Raw genomic sequence first — 19,248 nt, 5'->3', positions numbered from 1 at the left:
CCTCTAAAAGGTAATGTTTTGATGTCCCTTTTTTCCAAACATTTCTTTGATCTCTGGAAAATCTCTTTTTGTGGAACACCACGTCCTTCCCTTCCCTTGAATAAGGACGACAAAAAGGAGGCACAAGAAAATTCACCTCTGGTGCTGTGCTGGTCTGAGTGATGGCTTTAAATCCAGATGCTCTGTTCCAATTTGGGGCAGAAATTGAGCTGGGAGTATTCTGTCCAAAAGTTTCTGGTTTTATTTTGTCCAGCTCTTTGCAAACAACCTGCCTAGGGTTGACCTAGGGTTTTGGTTTACTGCCTCATTTCAGCTCTGTCTTGATGTGGGTACCAGACTGACAGCACTGGGTAGCCTGCCATTGCACAGCTCATTTTTGGGGTTCAGATTTGAACTAGAGAGGAGGAACAATATGTTTGTCTCTGTGGTCTTCCCATGTCTCCTTGTTGATTAGCCTTGCTGTAGTGACTGGTGGGACAGCCCTTCTTCCTTCTGCTCAGTTAATTTACCATGCTACACTGCTTCTTACTGTATTTTTCCAGGATTCTGCAGCCCTAAAGACACACAATTAAGACGTTTCAGCCTATGTACATAACTGGTCCTCTAAGTTCACCTGTGGATACAGATTCTCCTTCTTTTACCACTTCCATAACTTTCTTGGTGTTTTGGTTAAGCAAAAACATCAGACCCTAAGACCTGTTGTAACTGCAATCAATAATAACAAACATATTCTTTCTGATAGTCTCTAGGAGCCCCAGGCAAGAACTAACATTAGGCAATGCAAGCACAGAGCACAAATTCGGTCCCAAGTAAACCACCTTCCCTTCAGTCATTATCAGCCATCATCTTGCTACTCTCTGTCAGTTCTTCAGATATGGCTCTTTTTTTATCTACAGCCTTTTCCCCTTCACTCTGATTAGTTGGAAGTCTGATCATTTCCCCAGAAGTAGCTGCATTTTTCTAGCCTATACCAATATTCCACTTCTTCCACAAATGTCCTATCATTTTTCTATCCCCACTAAAGCTGAAAGTCTCTCCAGCTTAGCAGGGGCAAATTTAATTAACCCTCTATTTTCTCCCTCCCCCATCTAGATCATTCATGAGTGAGTCTGGGTCTAATGGTGGCCCCAACTGCCTAGCACAGCGCACATCCTCTTCTCGATACATCAACCAGTTAACATTAAGCTTCAGTTAGGATCATTCAGGCCGTAGTAGTCATTCCTTTAATCTAGTATTAATACCTATTTCATGTGACATATAAAGAGTGAGTCAGTTGATCCTGTAATGTGTTGTCCCTCTGCCTGCTGTGCCCAGCTAACTGAGGATGAAGGTACAGGTCTCTGCCTCAGGTCAGTCATCGTGGAGCTATGACAACCAGCTCCCTCACCACACTGGCTTTGTGGGTGAAATAGGTGTACACCAGTGGGCTCCCTTCCAAGCCTCTCCATGTTCATTTGGCCAGGAGATCCCCTGGTTGCTGAAGTCCATTAAAACCTGCAGATAGATGCATGCGCTCTCACACTGGTAGGAGGTAAGAAAATGTATGTGCCATCAGCCTTGCAGGCAGGTGAGAGGAGATTTGAGACCTGCTGTGGCCGTTACATTTTAGGTGCTGGCAGCTCTTGGGGAGGTTTGTCACTACGCCAGCTACCCTTGTTTCAGAGACCATCCACTGCTGCTGTTTTGCACACATTGCTGCTCTCTGTCCAGCTGGAGAGGAGGGGATGCTGCGCTGTGGAAACAGGCCGGAGTCCCAGGGAAGGTGAAGAGGAGGACACTGAACTTGTTTGATTTCACTTCAGGCCGTGATTTTGAACAAACCAAATCATCAGGCTCCCCCACGCCCAATCCCATCACAGGAAAGCCCAGAAGGACCTTCCAAATCTAGGATTAGCCTGTTCCCTGATAATAGTCTCTGGGCACCGGCAGCTAACATGAGGGTAAAGAGCCATGTGTCACCTTCAGCAGGATTTAAACACGTAAGAGGAGGGAAGAAAGAAATAGCTACTGGATTTTAACATTAGCAAATGTCAAGCCATACATTTGGGAATGGAAAAAAAACTTAAGTTGACCTCTAGACTGTTGGGAAAGGAGCTGGAGTATTTTGATAATGAAGTGGATTTAGGGATTTGGAAAGTATTATCTTGAGGATGGAGAACACATGATGGCTTCACTAAAGGAAGCTAGAAGGACCCCAGGCACCCTCCATCCTGGGAAGAATAGGGATCCATAAGGTTTTTTATTAATGTAGAAGCCATGTACATTTCTGCCACCAGCAGACCCTAGCAGTGCACTCGGTGGCTGACACAGGGACCATGGACTTTTCTGGGGCAGGACACAGACCTTCCTCACAGATGGACCCCGCAGAAGAACAAACTGTGAGCAAAGAGAAGTGCAAGGCTTTTCTCAAGGCAGAGGAAGACTTACATTTGTGGCAGTGTGAAGAAGAAAGGTTGGTGACTAGGAGAGGGATGCAGGCAGGAGACGCTGCATATAGACAGCAGCAGAGGTGAGGACAAGGCTGTTACAGAGTCAAGAGGAGATTGCCCTCCTTTGGAAAGGTTCTTGAAGAGCTGGGAAGACACCCTTGCTTGAGGTGATATAAGTTAAGAATTTGTCCACAATTTACTCTATTCTGAACCCGAGTGAGCCATGGCTTCTCAGTCTGCTCTGTATGCTTTCCCCAGGTGCTTTGTTTGTCAGGTTGCTGCTGCTTTTTATGCAATGCTATTGCATGGTCCTCTTTTGACCAATCTATCCAGCACAGGAAACCATCTTGGACTGTTTTTCCAGTGAAAGGTGGGGGTGAGAGGGCGTCATCCCAGATAATAACTTAAAAGGAAAACAGCAAGTCAGATGCCAAGTGTGGTGAGGAGAAATGGCAGCATCCGAATTGTGAGTGGAAGGAGGCTTTCATGGAGATGCAGGAGCCTTTCTGACTCTAATCCAGCAGTGTGTGAATCAGTTTAACTCTACCTCTCTGACAAAGCCCCTCGGGGAAGGAAGGCAAAGACAGAGGTGCCAGAAATTCTATAATTCCTACATTTTCTCAGAAGAATTCATGTTTTCCTTGTGTGGGATCCGTGCCCAGATTCCCCACAAAAGGCTGCAAGGGATTTGCTGAGCTGAGCAGCTTTTTTGGAGTATTGCTACTGGGAGATGGTGGTACTTTGAAAGGTTTATATGCTGAGGCTGGTGCAAAGAGCACTTTTTGAAGCACGTTGGCTGGATAGTGCCCTCTGGAACCATCAGGGTTTGCTCTCCTTGTCCTTACTGCTGTCAGAAGCTGCACAAGCTATTTCTCCAAAGAAAGAAGAGCTTGCTTCCAGTTTGGCAGGGACAAGAGAGCAGGGAAAGATTAGAAGATATGTTTTTCTGTCTTCAAATCCCCCAAATACGAATCTCAACCTCTGCTACTCTGACTGTTCATACGCATATGCGTTTTAGTGCAGGGAAGTGGTGGTTGAAACCTCATTAGTCTGTTTTGTTTAATTACAAGTCCAAGAAAGGTTCTGAAAGTGTCAGAACTCCTACTAGATGTCTCTTTGATCAGTGAATCCCTTCAAACAATAGCCAAGACAGCTCCAAATGAACTTGATCTGGGGATGTAAATGTAGTTACATCAGCTTCCAAGACGGGATCATGGCTGTTGCTGGTGTACCAGAGAGCAGGCACTTGTCTGATTTACTCTTCTGCCTTGAATTGCATCAGGTTTGAGAAATCCCAAAGAAGGCAACAGTGTCAGAGCCTTTTCTGAGTCTTTTTTTTTCCTCTTTCTCTCACTCTCTCTTTTTTTTTTTTCCCTCCAGGTTGTAAGATTTGAGATATTTTGCTTGTAAATGTATATATTTCTTATCAGGTGCCATTTTGGTGCCTGGTGTTATTGCTCTTAACATCAGATGTATCCTGTAGGTTTTATTTTTCCAGGTGCATTTTTTTTTCATTCTGATGTAATGTCTATTATGCCTATTCCTAATTTGTCCAACTTCATCTCTTTTTTTGTTTGTTTGTTTCCACTTCAGTTAATTCCTTTGATGTCATGATTCCTTTTTCCCCTAAAATAGCAGTTGGTCCTTGGTCTCCATCCTAGTGCTGAGGAAATGAATTAAACAAATAAAGATGGCAAATGAAATAGAAAAAAAGTTCACTTAGTATCATGAAATATTAATAGCCACTTAATATTAGGGGAAATTAGTCCTGCTGCACTAAAACTGCTCTGCATGGAGTGACTGAACTGCAGGGTGTAAAGTTTGTGTCCCCATGGAGGTTTCCAGGTCCCGGCTATAGGATGAAGGTTGTCTTCAATAAGCTTCATGGTTTGGTTCTTTTAATTAAGTAATATGCTTCAGGGCCTGAAGCAAAATGTGTTTCTACAACCTCCCTTTCTCAGACAAGCCTGGCAGTGGGAAAGCAATGCCTTCCTAGCCTGGCATGGGAAAGAAATGCCTTCCCTGCCCACTGTGGAAGGCAAAGATTATTGCTTTGACAGAGGGTTGGTAGAGTGGTGGTAGAGTGGCAGGAATACCCATTCCTGGAGAAAAAATGACTCTTACAGTGTCAGCACTAAGGAAATCTTCTATTTTCTCTGAAATTATGCTAAATGATTAAGCAACTTGCTGTGAAGTAGCACCTCTGGAGAGGGATGCCCAGCTGAGGTGAGACATCCATCATCCATTAGGAGTGGTTTGTGGAGTGTGTCAGTAATCCAGCCATGGATTGATGTGCAAGCCTCCTCCTAAGGACAGTGTAAGAGCACTGTCAAAATTAGCTGACAAGGCCCCATTTCTAATTTCTTATGAATATCAGAAAACCAGGGAAGCCCCAAAGGCAGGAAAGGCCAGTCCCACACCGCTGGTAAAAGCCAGCAAGATGGAAAACCCAGGAGGTAAGGAGAGGCTGGGCAGGTCAGCCTCAGTGCTGTGCGAGAAAAAGAAATGCTAACATAGTAGAGATCAAAGACATAGAAATGCCATCAGTTTTAACCAGCAGATTTCCCAGAAAATATTCTTAAACCTGAGTGGTTTTTTTTGTTTTGTTTTTTTTGTTTTGTTTTTTTTTTTCTCATTTCCTGGGATTGTTTCTAGAGATATTGCTATTGCATGGACTAATGTCCTGGTGTTTTAGAAGTGGACAAGAAAAACATTCTCTGCTCATGTATCTGTATTTTCATTATATATTTAGACTTACGTCAGGCACTTGATTTACTTGGTCAAAAATACACTCTCTATTGAATCAATGGACAGTTATTAAATGGATTAAGAAACAGGCAGCTAAAAGCTCTCAAAATGCAATTGTTGTAGGAGGATCATTGACAAACAAGCAGCTTGCACGATATCTTTGCAGGCTTCTGCTTTCCCCCCAGTGTATTTCACTAATTTTATGAATGATCTAGAAAATATATATAAATTAGTTGCCCGTAAAGTTTGTAGCTGACTCAAATTTTGCCATGATAAATAATGATGAAGGCAAATATCTAACGCAGAGCAATTGCAATTGCTTGGTAGACTGGCAACAGTGAAACAACATGAATTTTAATACAGCTAAATGCTTGGTCATCCATCTCTGAGAGCAGAATGTAGGGCACTCCGTCAGGCTGGGAGACTGCCTGCTCCAGAGCAGTGACTCTAAAATTGATTTAAGGGCTATATTGGATAACAGGTGATTATGAACATTTAATGCCCTGTAGTGGCAAAATGGATGAACATGATCTCTGGATGAAGAGGGGAAGCTGAAGACAGAACAGGGAGTTTTTATCCACCTTGATTAAAAAACTGGGGGATGTTGTCATCTACTGTAGCTGTAATGAAACCTAATGGCTGAATTGAGGGCTTTTGGCAAGGAAATCTAGTGCAAATTCCTAATGTTATATATGAGGTCTTTGAACTCAGCATGGATATCTGTTGTAGGAGAAGTGGGCAACTCAGCCAAGCTCCAAGGGCTGGTGGCAGGAACCGCTGCCTCGTGTGAGACTGAAGGCTGCAGGTTGGGATCGTTTCCCCATTGTTTGCTTCCTGATTTCCATGCATACAGGAAGGTGTATCATTAGCATCCTATTGTACTCTTGTTTAGCTTGGCTTCACAGAGTCTGCACATCTCAGGGAAATATGTTTACAGAGTTGTGGGTGTCGTGTTTCTTATCTGGCGAGAGTGAATGAGAGAGCTGCATAAGGGCAGGCAAGCATGTCTAATACCGAAACTGCAAAGGAAACAAAGCCAACTCCTGATAAAGACAGCGGCAGTGGAATTTGCACACTTATTAAAAATCAGTCCTGGCTTTTATTTGCGAATGAAAGAATGAGCTATATTACTGTGTGGCAATGTGTGCCAGGGAGCTGGGGAGAGCAGCAGGAAGGGATGCCAAGAGAGACAAGGTAAAGGAGGCGGTCCATGGCTAGCCTGGGCTGGTTTCCCTGTCCACCAGTGAAGGGTCCAGGTGACCAGGGGATGCTGAGAAATGTCCTGTGTTTGCATCACGAAGTCTTCTTTAAGACATCTTTATAGTAGAGACCTTGTATTTGATTGCATGGCTCTGATACTCTACCATTCGAGGTGATGATTCATGGGTTGGGATGGAAAAGTTTGGTCTTCCAGGCTCAGAAAGGAAAAGGATATAGAAATACGATCCTCAGCCACCCACAACTACCGCTCTCATGTTTTCATTTCTAGCTGTTGTTCGAAAAAGTGTTTGTGTTGAAAGTTGAAATTAAAGTGTTCACTCCATCCCACATTTGCTCCTGAGCAGTGTCTTCAGCTGCAAAGGTTGTCTGTGTCCCTGCAGACAGCAAAACTGAAGTTATGGGCAATTTTCAGATTATCTGGAGCTACATTTCCTTCCAGTCTTTCCAAAACTTCCTTCTTTCATTCCACATTATCTGCAGATGCTGGGTCTGTAGCAAAAGTTGACATAACTGTTATTTTAGGAGAAAACTGAGAAAAATACTGCCTAGTGCAATGGGGCACTTCCAGTGCTGAAGATGTGGGGGTGGGAGTTGCAGCTGCCAGGTGGGGAGCAGTCCCAGATGGATGGGGGGAGCAGGTGTAAATGCCATCTGCAGCTTTACCTCTCCTGTTCTGAGTCACTCACACACAGTGCTTCCACTAGTGCTGGGTTTGGATGTGCAGGAAATTCTGCTTCTTTAGTAACAATATTTTGAAGCATTTCTGATATACTTTGAGTTCCGTGAGAGATCTAAGTCATCTCAAGAACAGGAGTATACATCTTTTGGACACCTGTTTGTCCCTCATTTCTGACAAATATGACACAGACTTCCACAGACACCGACCTCTGTAGGCCCTGTTGTGATTCACAGTGCTTGTTTTCTCACTTCATTCCTCACAGTATGAGGATTGCATGGTGGGGATGTCATAGATGGTCCTGGTCATGAAGTATGCTCAGTGCATTCCTTCCATATAGGATTGAAATGAGGGTCTTGACCACTTTTAAAGCCCTCAGCCAACCTGGGATTTGCTAGGATTTACTGGGCTGGGTATGGATTTGGTCATAAGATACTTTGCAAAAAACTGTAAAAGACAATGTGTCAGGGACATGTCCCTAATATGTGCCCCTGGGGGCTGTGACTTGGAGAAAATACATGACATTTCTCCCAGGCTGTGAGGAAGGAGCCCACTTCCTCTCCTACTCGGTGTGCTCAGTCTGGCCAAGCTTTGCAGTAAATGCACCATCGTGGTTTTGTGTGGTGGTTCAGGACCACAGCAGTTACTCAGCATCCAAGATGCATTCATGACATATGATCAGGTGGATTTGGAGAGTTCAGGTTGTACCCACAGATCTTCACGGATGCTAGCATCTGTCTACAGTTGTTCAGTGAGCCTTCCTTCTGATTCTCTTCCTCTTTCCTCCTGCATGCTTGTTTTTCCCAGAGGTGCTGCAGGCATCCTGTCTGTTCCAAATGTCCTTTGCAGTCCATGTGCTTTCACCTTGCCTTTGGACACTTGTAGCTGGGCTTTTCTAGCCCCAACCTCTTGCCTCTCATCTGTCTTCAACATCAAGTATTTACCTTGGACTACTCCTTTGTCACAGACTGTCCCGTATGCTGGATATCTGGAGATTTTTGCCTTTCCTCCAGCTATTAACATAGAATTTAATAACCAGCATGGTATCCAGCAGGTAATCAAAGTCACCTGCTCAGAGCCAGATCTCTACAGATCATATGTGTTCTGCTGAATACTGATGCTGGTGTTGTGATTAGCCACAGGGGAAGCTGTGATGTAGGGACCTTTACGGTCTCACACTGGTGGAGGCACTAGAGAGGGCCAAGAGCAAGGCAAGGCCAAGGCTTTGTGATAAGTCTTCAGGAGAGTGGAATATGGCCATGTATCTTTTTCTTTTTTTTTTTTTTTAATATATAATTCTGGGCCAAACTGATCCCTGCGTGCACTGACAGGGTTTGGAGACTGCCGAAGTGAGGTGTGCTGCCCTTGAACCTGAGTCCTCTCTGGCTCTGTTCTGGTTCATGAGCTTGTGGTCCCTAACCATTCTTGTGAAGAATCATCTTTTCTGTACTGAGCTGATATGAGTTTTACATCAGTCAGCACGGGGATGGTCTACAAGGGAACAGAAGTAGCTGGCTGACATCCTGCTGCCCACCTCTCTGCTCTCCCAGGTGGAGCGGCAGTGGGTTGCAAGGAGCACTGTATGATCACCAGCACAGGTCCTGTTGAGATCTAGTCTGTAGAGCAAATTACCTAGTGTCTCCATTGCCAGGTGCATCTTTTTGGTATGGAGTTTGGTTTGTATTTTGTTTGGTTTTTAAAAATCCTTCTGTTTTACACCTCTAGGTCGTTTCCAAGGATAGTATTTTAAAGGTTGTAGGGTTTTGCCTCTAGATATGGGATAGAAGGGGAAAGCAGAGCTGGAAACAGGACAGGTGGAAAAAACACAGGTTTATTACATCCCATGTGAGAACAGATGAAAATTCTGCTTCTGCAGATTTAGTCCCACCAGGTGAGGTGGCAGAGCATAGGGGTGTAAGGAGTCCTCACTGAATCATGGCCTAGAATATCTATGGGATGTTCCTACGCCTATCCATAGAAAAAAAAGTGGTAACTAGATCAGCTTTTTAATGCCTAAGAGAGAAACCCCATATTAAAGGTATGAGGAAAGTTTATTCTTTTTAAGTAAACCATTTTTGAGAAGCATCTTTAGCCTGTGTTGATAGGTAGGGGTTACTGGCTCCTTATTTTTGTGGACCAGTGCTGCAGATTGGCTTCTGGATCATGGAAGATGATGGAAGATGTCACTGCTTACGACCAACTTCCATTTTAAGATTTGGGCACAACTGTGAACAATGATAATATTTCTGCTCAAAGGACAGTGGATATTTTGGGCACACCATTTGTTGCAGCAAGGAGTTACATGGTAAAATACATAACCACAGACTAGATGGCAAATGCAATTCAGCATTTATAAATACAAAGTAATGTACACTGGCAAACAGCCCAGATCCTTACCTAAACAAACACAAATATGGGTTCTAAATGAGCTATTGCCACTCAGCAAAGTGATCTTGGGGACTTTGTGGAGGGCTCTCTGAAAACTTCAGCCTGACGCTGAATGATAGTTAAATAGCCAACAGAGTGCAGGAACTGCGAGGGACGGAAAAGGACATCTAAACCTCTGTACAAGTCCATGTTGCAGCTGCATCCTGAGTCCTGTCCTCCTACGCCAACAGTGAAGAAAACCTGGAAAAGATGCAGAGAAGTGAAGCAAAAATGTCTGGAGCAGCAGTGATGCAATGACCTATGGCTTAGTGAAAACCTGAAAGAATAGAAAGGTTTCAAGGTCTGCTAAAGAGAAACGAAACTGGCTCAAGCAGGTCCTGGGCCACTGTTTTCCAATGAAAAGATGCCAAGGCAATGCTCACACCATCTTGTATTGCCTTTCCATCTCCATCTACTCCTGACCACTGTCTCAGACCAACCCAAATGCCTCTTTGTCTGAGTCAGTGCAGCTTTTCTCTTGTTACTGTATTATAATGAACAGGGCTTTTCTCCTTCTCATTTCCTGGCCTCACAGGGAATTACTAGCCTGTAATAATTGGTACAAGTGTTATTGTTATATGGGGACCTAATGACTCCTGTATTTTAATCCCTTGATATTTTCCCCTATAAAGGATTCTCATGACCTTTTCTTTGTGAATCTTTCACACCTCCATCGCTTGCAGCAAGTCTTTGAAATTCAGCAGGAGGAAAACCCTCTGGCTATAGGAGAAGTTTTTTTCTTTTTTTCTTTTTTTTCCTCCTCACGAAATTCATATTCAGATTGGCTGAAATATAAACTGTTAAGTATCACCTTTTCCTTCCTTCCCTGATGTTGCTGAGAGAAACACTGGCAAACCACCAAAAGAATAACCCTGCCCAAATGTCAGCCTGAGCCAATGCTGCTGCCAAAATGCTGGGAGCACTGGAGAGCCCCTGGCAGGGGTGGGGAGCACCAGCAGCCAGGAGCTGCTTTGGCACCTGCCTGTGAATGGATGGAGCTGCCCTGGTTGGAATTTGTGCTGCACACAGCTCACGTAACAAGTCTCGTAGTTCAGCCCTAAGCAGTGCTGAAGAATCAGTATTCAAACCCCTCTGGAGATTGGTGAGGAGGGAGTCTAAGAATTGCACATGATATAACTCGCTTTTACCGTTTTCCCTTAAAAATGTCCCTGCAATATTAAGTCTGAAAATCACATTAAGGCAGTATGATTTAGGTGGAAAAGATGAACACCTAGAAGTTAGGAAATGGCACATCTATTGCCTGGATGCATTACGGAAATGACCTTTCATTTCTGACCGCATATTGTATTTTTTCCACTGAAATTCTGTCTTATTCAGGGTAGAGACTGGATATACCAATGAGCAGAACCGAGGTTGCACTGACAAGGAGAATAAAGAGCACCACAGTCCCAAAGGTTCATGGATCAAGATGCAGTCCCAGAGTGTGTGGGATCAGAGACTGTACCTATAGAAGATTCTGGTGCCTAAACATTGCTGCCTGGTGCCATTTATGTCACAGCTGGCTACAGCTGCTGAGCACGGGTCTCCCAGAGGAGCTGTGCCCAATCTTCCAGCACTCCTGTTGGCATATCATACCCTCAGGTGTGCCTAAGAGGGAATTAGCCACCTATTTTTAGACAACTGTGATTCAGTACTGGAACAAGATGTATGCGTTTTCAAAGAATCATAGAATGGTTTGGGTTGGAAGGGACCTTAAAGACCACCTAGTTCTAACACCCTGCCATGGGCAGGGAGACCTTCCAGCAGATCGGGTTGCTGAAAGCCCCATCTAACCTGGCTTTGAGCGACTACAGGGATGAGGCATCCGCAGTTTTTCAGGGCAGCCTGTGCCAGTAGTGGTGTGAGCTGGGACACTGGGCTCCAGCAACAGCCCAAGGAGATCAAACTGACCCAGTCACCTCAGCCTGGAGAGCAATTGAGCATGCTGGATTAGACATGGAGCTTCGGTGACTGTTCACCTCCACAGGGGTGCCTGACACCCCAACATCCCCACAAAGCTGCAGATATGCCACAGGACCTGCAGCAACCCCACAATGTCCTGCTGCAGCTAGCTGCCAGGTGGCTGCCTGCAGGTGCTTGCCAGCAGAGACCTGTTCTGTCAGTACCTGCTTCAAGACCTTGGTTCCCCAGAGCTGTAACGCTGCTTACTTCTCCCAGGTGGGAGTGGTGGCACAGCCCTTCTCCTCTCCCCTCCTCCTTACCGTACAGCCACTCCAGCTGCACCGTCACAAAGTTTGTGATCTTCTCTGCAGCAGAGCGAGGAGGCAGCAAATGGGAGGGAAAATCCAGCCTGGGGTGAGACTCATCCAAATCAATTCTCCTGCCTCTTTCACTTCTTAACTCAACTTCAACTTGAAATGAAATGAATAAAAGTGCTGCCCTCTTCCTTTTGGCGCACATGCAGTCACACTCACTCACGCACATGCAGACCCACCTTTGGCTACAGGGCAAAGCGGAAGACACTGAAGCTGCTTTAGAGAGTGTCTTTCAAAGCCACGCGCTGAATTTCAAACAATACCAGTTCATAACAGGGAATTAAGCAGCCAAGGTGTTTCTGTACTATAAACAAAGGCAAAATGCTGTGTGCATCAGCAAAAGGCTTTGTATTGTAAAGCACTCCCTTTATGCCCAACCAGGAGAGAATTCAAATGATTATTGACCCTCCACTGTAGGAAAGCCGCATTATAATATCTCCAAATCAATAGAGACAAGTGCAGAGCGGCAGAGAAAGGCCACGGCTCTGCAAACTGCAGAAAATTGCATTTTGCTTTGGCCTCTTAAAAAGTTTGCAAAGCATCTATTAGAGGCCCCCGGAGCCTTTTCTTTCTAATTGCCATGTTTGACAATGCGATCGCACAGGGGACTAGCGGAAAGACAGATAATGGACCCACTTTAATTGCTTCCCAGTTCCATGAGTCATAACACTTCTGAGATGGCAAAGGGGAAGTACAGCAGTTTGACTGAAGGAGGTTTCTGGCTTTTAAGAAAGCTCTGGAGGAACAAATGCTAAACTCAAACCCAAACTCTTGGAGGGACTGAAGGTTCCAGGTACTGGATTTTCTTTCATCTTCTGCTTTTGACTGGAACTATCCAGTTAAGTTTTAATCATAATCTGGAAGGGGTAGGAATGGCTTCTCATCTAAGAGGCATATTACTCCAAGATTGTTTTCCTCAGGGACAAGCAGAGCTGAACCCAGCACTCCAGGAAAATGAATGATGCTGTTTGCCCATGCCAGCCAGGCTGAGGCATAGCGTGGTTCTTCCTGCCGCAGTCCCCTGGATTCCTGTTTTTTATGTCCTCAGCCAGGGCTCTGCCTGTCTGGTGACCTTCATACTCAGAGTAGCACCCACTGGAACCCCTCAGCATCACAAATCCTTGGTCTGTCTCAGGAAGAGCAGGAGCCCATGGCACTCACACTACTCCTGGCAAGTTTTAAGCTGCGTCTATGCGGTTTTTGCTTGACCACCCTCTGAAGGGCCTCTTCCTTCCCCTCCATTTTTTGCCAAGGGAAACAAGGTGTAGTGTGGTATGCAGGACAGTGTTCAGGCTCTGGGCACTGTCAGGATGTGTCCCATCCAGAGGGTCTCTGGGGATTCTTTCTCAGCAGGAAGGGGCTTGGGTCTGTGATCTGAGTTCTGACATTGGGCCCCAAAACAGGGGCATGTTTCAGGCTGATAGGCTCCAGCCCCAGCAACGCTAGTTGGCATAATTCAGTCTTGCAGGACTTGATCTAAAGCAAGAGATTACATGAAAATACAGGGGTGTAGTCCAGGCAGACACTAAAAAGCTCTGCTGTGCTCCAAGCCATCCTAAATCTGTGTGGCTTAATTAACATGTCCTGATGTCAAGTCTTAGCAATCTTCCTGTCCCAGGACCCTGCCTTGTGCTCATCCCAGTCCTGAAGTGGTCACTCACTTAGCAACTGGGCAGTCAGACCCAGGTAATATTTGCTTGGAGTTGGACAGGTGAAACTATCGTGGTGCAAAGTCTGCGTGCCTCACAGCACTTGGTGGGTTCTGCAGATGGGGCAGGCTGAGCATGAGGAAGTTACCTGTTCGGACCTTGAATGCCAGTGATAGAGAAGCTCCTCGGAGTAGCAGTGGCAGGCCAAGGCACAGTCTCTCCAGTCTCTGCTACAGGACTGGGAATAAGGGGGCTGCAGCATCAGCTTCACTTCCCAAGGCTGCCTGTGGTCTGCAGCCACACCTGTGCTTGCTTCAAGCCCTGCACTGGCTGGACACTCTGGTGCCTGCTGGGCGCTGAGCTTCAGCATGGCTCAGCCAGGACACGGCTGAGCTGCACAGCAGGAGAGAAGCTGGAAAAAAGCTTTAGGGGGTGATTGACAGGAACTGTCTCTGGTGGAAAGAGCTCATCTGAGCAGCTCATGAACACCAGGTCCCTAATTAAAGCGCACAGGCTAGCCCTGACTGTAATTAATTTCCCTGTGCTGCTCCACTGGCAGCCAGCTATCAGTGCCACTGACTCACAGCTCCCAGCAGCTGCAGAGGCAGCAGCAGCAATGGGAGAAAAAAAGGGAGAAGGATTTACTCCTTTCCTTCTGTTCCTTTGTGCTGGGGAGAAGCTGTAGCATGTCTTGAGCTCTGCACACACCCAAAAGCTGAGACAGGACTTGGCTACTTAGCCCAGGCAGCTCTGCCTGTAAGAAAGGGGCACACTCTGCATACAATCATCAAGTGATGCAGAGGGTGGAGGAAGAGGGGAGCGTGGTTGTCTGGAAGGGCTAGCACAGGGCAGGGTGGTATTCACATGCATCCCTTGTTCTCTGCTGGCTGCTTCATGTTCTCTCTTTCTCTCCCCATGTATACATATATTTATTATGCACTTGCCTCCCTTGTCTGGAGCTAGACCAGGAGTACTGTCACTGTGATTCCTCTCCCGTAGGAATGGTGCTTTGCATCCATTCTGCTGTGAACATGTCACATGTTTAAGGTGTGTGGATGCATCTGGGTCGTGGTTGGATATTCCCTGAGTAGGCTGCAGCTCCTGCGGTATTACCAGGAGCAGCTGGAAAGAGCCATGGAGTCTGCAGTGGTGCCCACAGCCCAGAAGTGGTTCTGCTGGAGTGAGTCACGTAGCTGCAGTACCACTGGGTCCCCATCATCCGAATCATGGAAGAGGCTCCAGAAAGGTGTGTTTCTCTGGCTGCAGTTTTTTATTATCAGCTGGAGAAGAATTGTGCTGGTCAGAGGGATGCTGACATTGTTTTAATTTCCCAGGAAGCTCCTCTTGGTGTGACATGTCTCCAGCAGGGGATTTCAGTTGTCTTGTGTTACTTTACTCCATACAATGGGACGTGATATGTCAAAACATGACAGCCAGAATGTGTCATAATACTGCTCTCAACACACTGCCTTCCAGGGATGCTCAGCAGCTAATAATATCAGGCTCAAATTATCTCAGCATGCTGAGCTGTTATTTTTTCTCCCATGTGAACGATGATGTATAGGAGTCTCCTGTCTATATTGGGCTGTTGGACCTCCACAGATTTATTAGCTGTGCTTGATGAATTATTTTTACTAGAAGGAATCTCAGGCCTAGATCCCAGCCTCTTATGACAGAAAAGTGACTACTATCTTGGCTTCTCTTCTTTTTTTTCCTGGATTTCTGAACTCTGCTATTCTACCTTAAAGTGTAATGAGGCATCAAAATGCCTGAACAACATTTTCAGTTCTTTTAAGGAAGAGAAAACCTCCCACAGCTGCTGTTTGTGCTTGGGCTGGGGCTCCCCAGTGACTGGGAGGAGTGCATCCCTTTGCCAGAGGTGCTGTAATGAGCTGGGAAGGAGACACACATGTCCCTGGTCACACATGGTGTTACACAAATGGAGCATCCCGCTGCTACGGCTGCTGCCCATTTGCTTTAGCTTCAGTATGTGGTTTAGAGGAAGTGATTTAATTACTTGCTGCTAATTGCTGGTAAAGCATTGTTGAAACTGGCCTCATTCACACCGACTCTTTCCCAGGTCCCCTTTCAGAAGCTGGTGTTGGCTGCACACCTCTGCCCTATCTCTGCCCATCTTCCAGGCCCCTCCCAAACATGCGTCAGATGTGATGAATCCACATACTTCCCTGTGATTCGAGGCCCCATGGTCCCTTGCAGTCCAGCTCCTGGGAAAGCAGGTGGTTATCACCATGAAAAAATATTCCTCTCGGGGGCTCTTTAACCCCACTGGATTGCCTGCACTCTTGGGATGCACAAAACCTGCTTCTGCCTTGTAAGCTTTGAGGAATCTCTTAATCAAGGCTTGTACATGATTTCCTCCAAGAACAGCACTGCCCTCTGGAAAACTCTCTTTTCTCCTCTTCCTCAGTGGCACAGATTCAGAGGGCAGAAGAGGAGAGAGGAAGGGAAGCCCAAATGTGTGGTGTAAAGGTCTGACTATTGAAGGATGCTCTTGGCTCCAAGGCCTTTGCAGACAGGTCTGACCTGTAAGTTATTCTAAGAATCCCTTGCAGTTATTTCTTGCAGAAAGACTGGATCAATCAGAAATTGTTCACGGAAAGTCACAGAAGCCTTATCTTACATTTTGAGCGCAGGCAGGCAAGGAGCTGATCGCACTGGATGGGACACAGAGTTGCCCAGCACAGCTCTGCCACTGCAGGTGCATTATCACAGCCTGAACTGTGCTAGAGGTGCCTGTGACAGAGACAAATGGCCCCTGAGGAGGCAGCCCCTTTGCTCAGAGGTAAGCTCATTAGAACCAGGCTTATTTTAGACATGCATTCAAGACCTATGATGCAAATACATAATGACTATAACTTACTTTTGCGACCAAAGTCAGAGGTCTCCCAAGTGCAAAAGGCCAAGGAAGTGCTCAGGATTTCTCTCTATGAGTGTGTACTGCTTTTAACTATTGTGCTAAGTGGTAGAACATTTTTAATTCTTCATTTTAACTGTTTGGCTCCCCTGGCATATGTTGTTTGTGGTTAATGTCAATGCACTTAGAAGGGTGATTTTCAGGCTCATCTATTAGTTGCAGAGAAAAGTGCTCTCCCATGACACTGGCTAATTTGCATACTATTTTTGTTGTCCTTTAGGAAGCAAACTGCTGATTTTGGTGCTTTGCTTGAACATCCAGTCAGAAGTGGAGTCTTGCCCTGGGGCGTGTGTATGCTACAGCGAACCGAAGATTACAATAAGTTGTCAGCAGCAAGGACTGACAGCAATCCCCACAGAGATACCCATCCAGAGCCAGCGCATCTTCTTGCACAACAACAAAATAACCCTTGTGAGGTCCACCAGCTTCACCTCCTGTCGCAACATGACAATTCTTTGGATCCACTCCAACAACATCAGCCTCATTGAGCCTGGAGCCTTCTATGGACTCAACAAACTGGAGGAGTTAGATCTCAGTGACAACACAAACCTGAAGTCTATCAATCCTGTCACATTCCGTGGTCTTGTTCACCTCCACACCTTACATCTGGATCGATGTGGGCTCCTGGAACTCTCCACAGGGCTTTTTCGGGGATTGTTTTCCTTGCAATATCTCTACCTTCAGGATAATAATCTACAGAACCTGCTGGATGACACTTTCATAGATCTCGCAAACCTCACCTACCTGTTTTTGCATGGTAACAAAATCAAGAGCTTGTCAGAGAACGTCTTTCGTGGGCTAATCAACCTTGACCGTCTGCTTCTGCACCAGAACAGAGTCAGCCTGGTTCACCGCCGGTCTTTTCATGACCTTGGGAAAGTGATGACCTTATATCTATTTAACAACAACCTGACCGTGCTCACAGGGGAAACCATGGCTCCTCTGGTGTCCCTCCAGTACCTGCGCTTAAATGGCAACCAGTGGATCTGCGACTGCCAGGCTCGATCCCTCTGGAATTGGTTCAGGCAGTTTAAAGGATCGTCTTCGGAGCTAGAGTGCCACCTTCCCCCCCATCTGGCAGGGAGAGACCTCAAAAGGCTGCAGAGCTCTGATTTGGAAGGATGCGTCGACTCTTTCAACCAGATTCGAACAAGTGTTTTTAGCACTAAGACCAGGTCTGGTAAACTGCCCACCGGGAACCCCCCTCTCAGCTCCCATGATGGCTCTGTGAAGTGCTGCCAGCCAGAAATGGATAAATCTTTTATATATGAAGCTAAAGGCAAGGCAGGTCCTTCTTCCCACAGCAGCCGGCCATCCTCCAACAACCCTCTCAAGGATAAGGAGAATATGTCCAAAACCAAGTACATTGAGACAGACCGTTCCAAAAATAGCAGCAACAAGCAGATAAATGATTCCCCTTTTGGGACCTTCCCCAGCATTGTAGACCCTCCAATGACCAAGTTGAAACCAGAGTTTCTAGAGCCTATTGAACCTTCCACAGTCCCAACCAAAAAGAGGCAGGGCTGCTCTAAAAAGAACAAATCAAAGGCCCAGTGCCGCCTCACCCAGCAAGGAAACAGCTCCACATTACAGCTCAGCCTAAGCCTTTTGATCCCTCCCTTGGTGTGGAGCTTACTGTTATTCTGCTAAAATTAACTCTTTTCCTGGGTTGATGACACTTTAATACAAGACTTTTGCTGACCTCCATAAATGCTACAAACGAAAGCAAACTACCATTCACCCTGAGAAAGCTTTGTTACACAAAAGTTAACTGGATGCCTTTATAAAAAACAAACAAACAAACAAACAAACAAAAAACAAGACATAAAAAAAAAGACAGACACCGAGATGTACATAATTTATTTGTCCTAAAACCTGTGAATTATACCTTTGATCTTCGGAACTGCACTTGCCCACAAAGCAGCTTTTGCTACAGCAGATGATAAAGAAATATGGTTTATTTACAGGAAAAAAAATGTGTAAGAAATGCTCTGAAAAGAATGTCTAAAATTTGTTTGTAACTTGACATCACACTGAACAATATTGCAGGTTCCCATTTGCAGAGGTAATGAATTTGATGCTGTTTTAATCCTATGTTTATGAATATTGCAGTTTTTCCGTATTCATTCCATCACACCATGTTTACGGGCAGCATTTGTTAAAGAATGCTACCTTTTCCTTCACAAGATTGCAGTATATATAGATATGCATTTTATTTTACTTGTGTACAAGTATAAAAAAATATAAAATAAAGATTTCTTTTTCCTAAGTGGTTGTCTTCTGCAAGGGATGAAATATGCTAACTGACTAAAAAGCTGCAAAATTAAAAGGGTGTTGAGTAACCCCCGATCTGAAGGCAGGCTGAGCATTTAACATGACAGTAATAAATAAGATATACCCAGCACAGTTATGCAAGCTTTAATTGGTGCCAACAAAGGGTTTCTTTGCAGAAAACATGTTCTGCTGATGCTCCTGCTTCCCTTTGAACTGTCCCACATGCTCCCCCAACACCATTCATATTTCAAGATGCTCAGAATAGCAGGAAATGTTAGCCGAGCCCCTTGAAGCTGAGGACTCCAGGTTGCAGGTAGAGGTAAACTGTCCCAAGAAGTCAGACAGGGACATTTTTCTTCTGCCTGCACAGATGACTAGACTAAGCTCTGTGAGTAATGAATGAGAAGGTGGTTGCAGAGCACAGCAGTGCTCGGGCGTGGATTTATGAAATGAGGTGTGACTCCAGACACGCAGCTCCTGGCCTGGCAGCTCAGGCCATGCTGGCTGTGCAGGAGAGCTGGCATCCAGTCGTGGCTGTGCCCACAGTGGTGCTTCACATGATCGCTGTGCAAGTGACTTCATCTTCTATCTGACCCCCATCTTTGACCTCAGG

At 45.6% G+C, this 19,248-nt stretch overlaps 1 protein-coding gene across 2 annotated transcripts in view; it reads left to right on the top strand.

Annotated features, from left to right (window-relative positions):
* The window catches only part of RTN4R (reticulon 4 receptor), an 81,238-nt gene extending 62,608 nt beyond the window's left edge, over positions 1–18,630 (top strand). For both annotated transcript variants that reach the window (XM_083804592.1, XM_083804593.1), the window contains exon 2: positions 16,582–18,630. In XM_083804592.1, coding sequence (XP_083660718.1) covers positions 16,582–18,011 — 1,430 coding nt within the window. In that variant the 3' untranslated portion in view covers positions 18,012–18,630. The remainder of the gene's footprint in view (positions 1–16,581) is intronic.
* The last annotated feature ends 618 nt before the right edge of the window (positions 18,631–19,248 follow it).

This window comes from Anser anser, assembly GCF_964211835.1.
Source record: "Anser anser genome assembly, chromosome: 18".
Taxonomy (NCBI): domain Eukaryota; kingdom Metazoa; phylum Chordata; class Aves; order Anseriformes; family Anatidae; genus Anser; species Anser anser.
The sequence above is the reverse complement of the archived record's forward strand: the minus strand, read 5'-3'. Positions and strand labels throughout refer to the sequence as shown.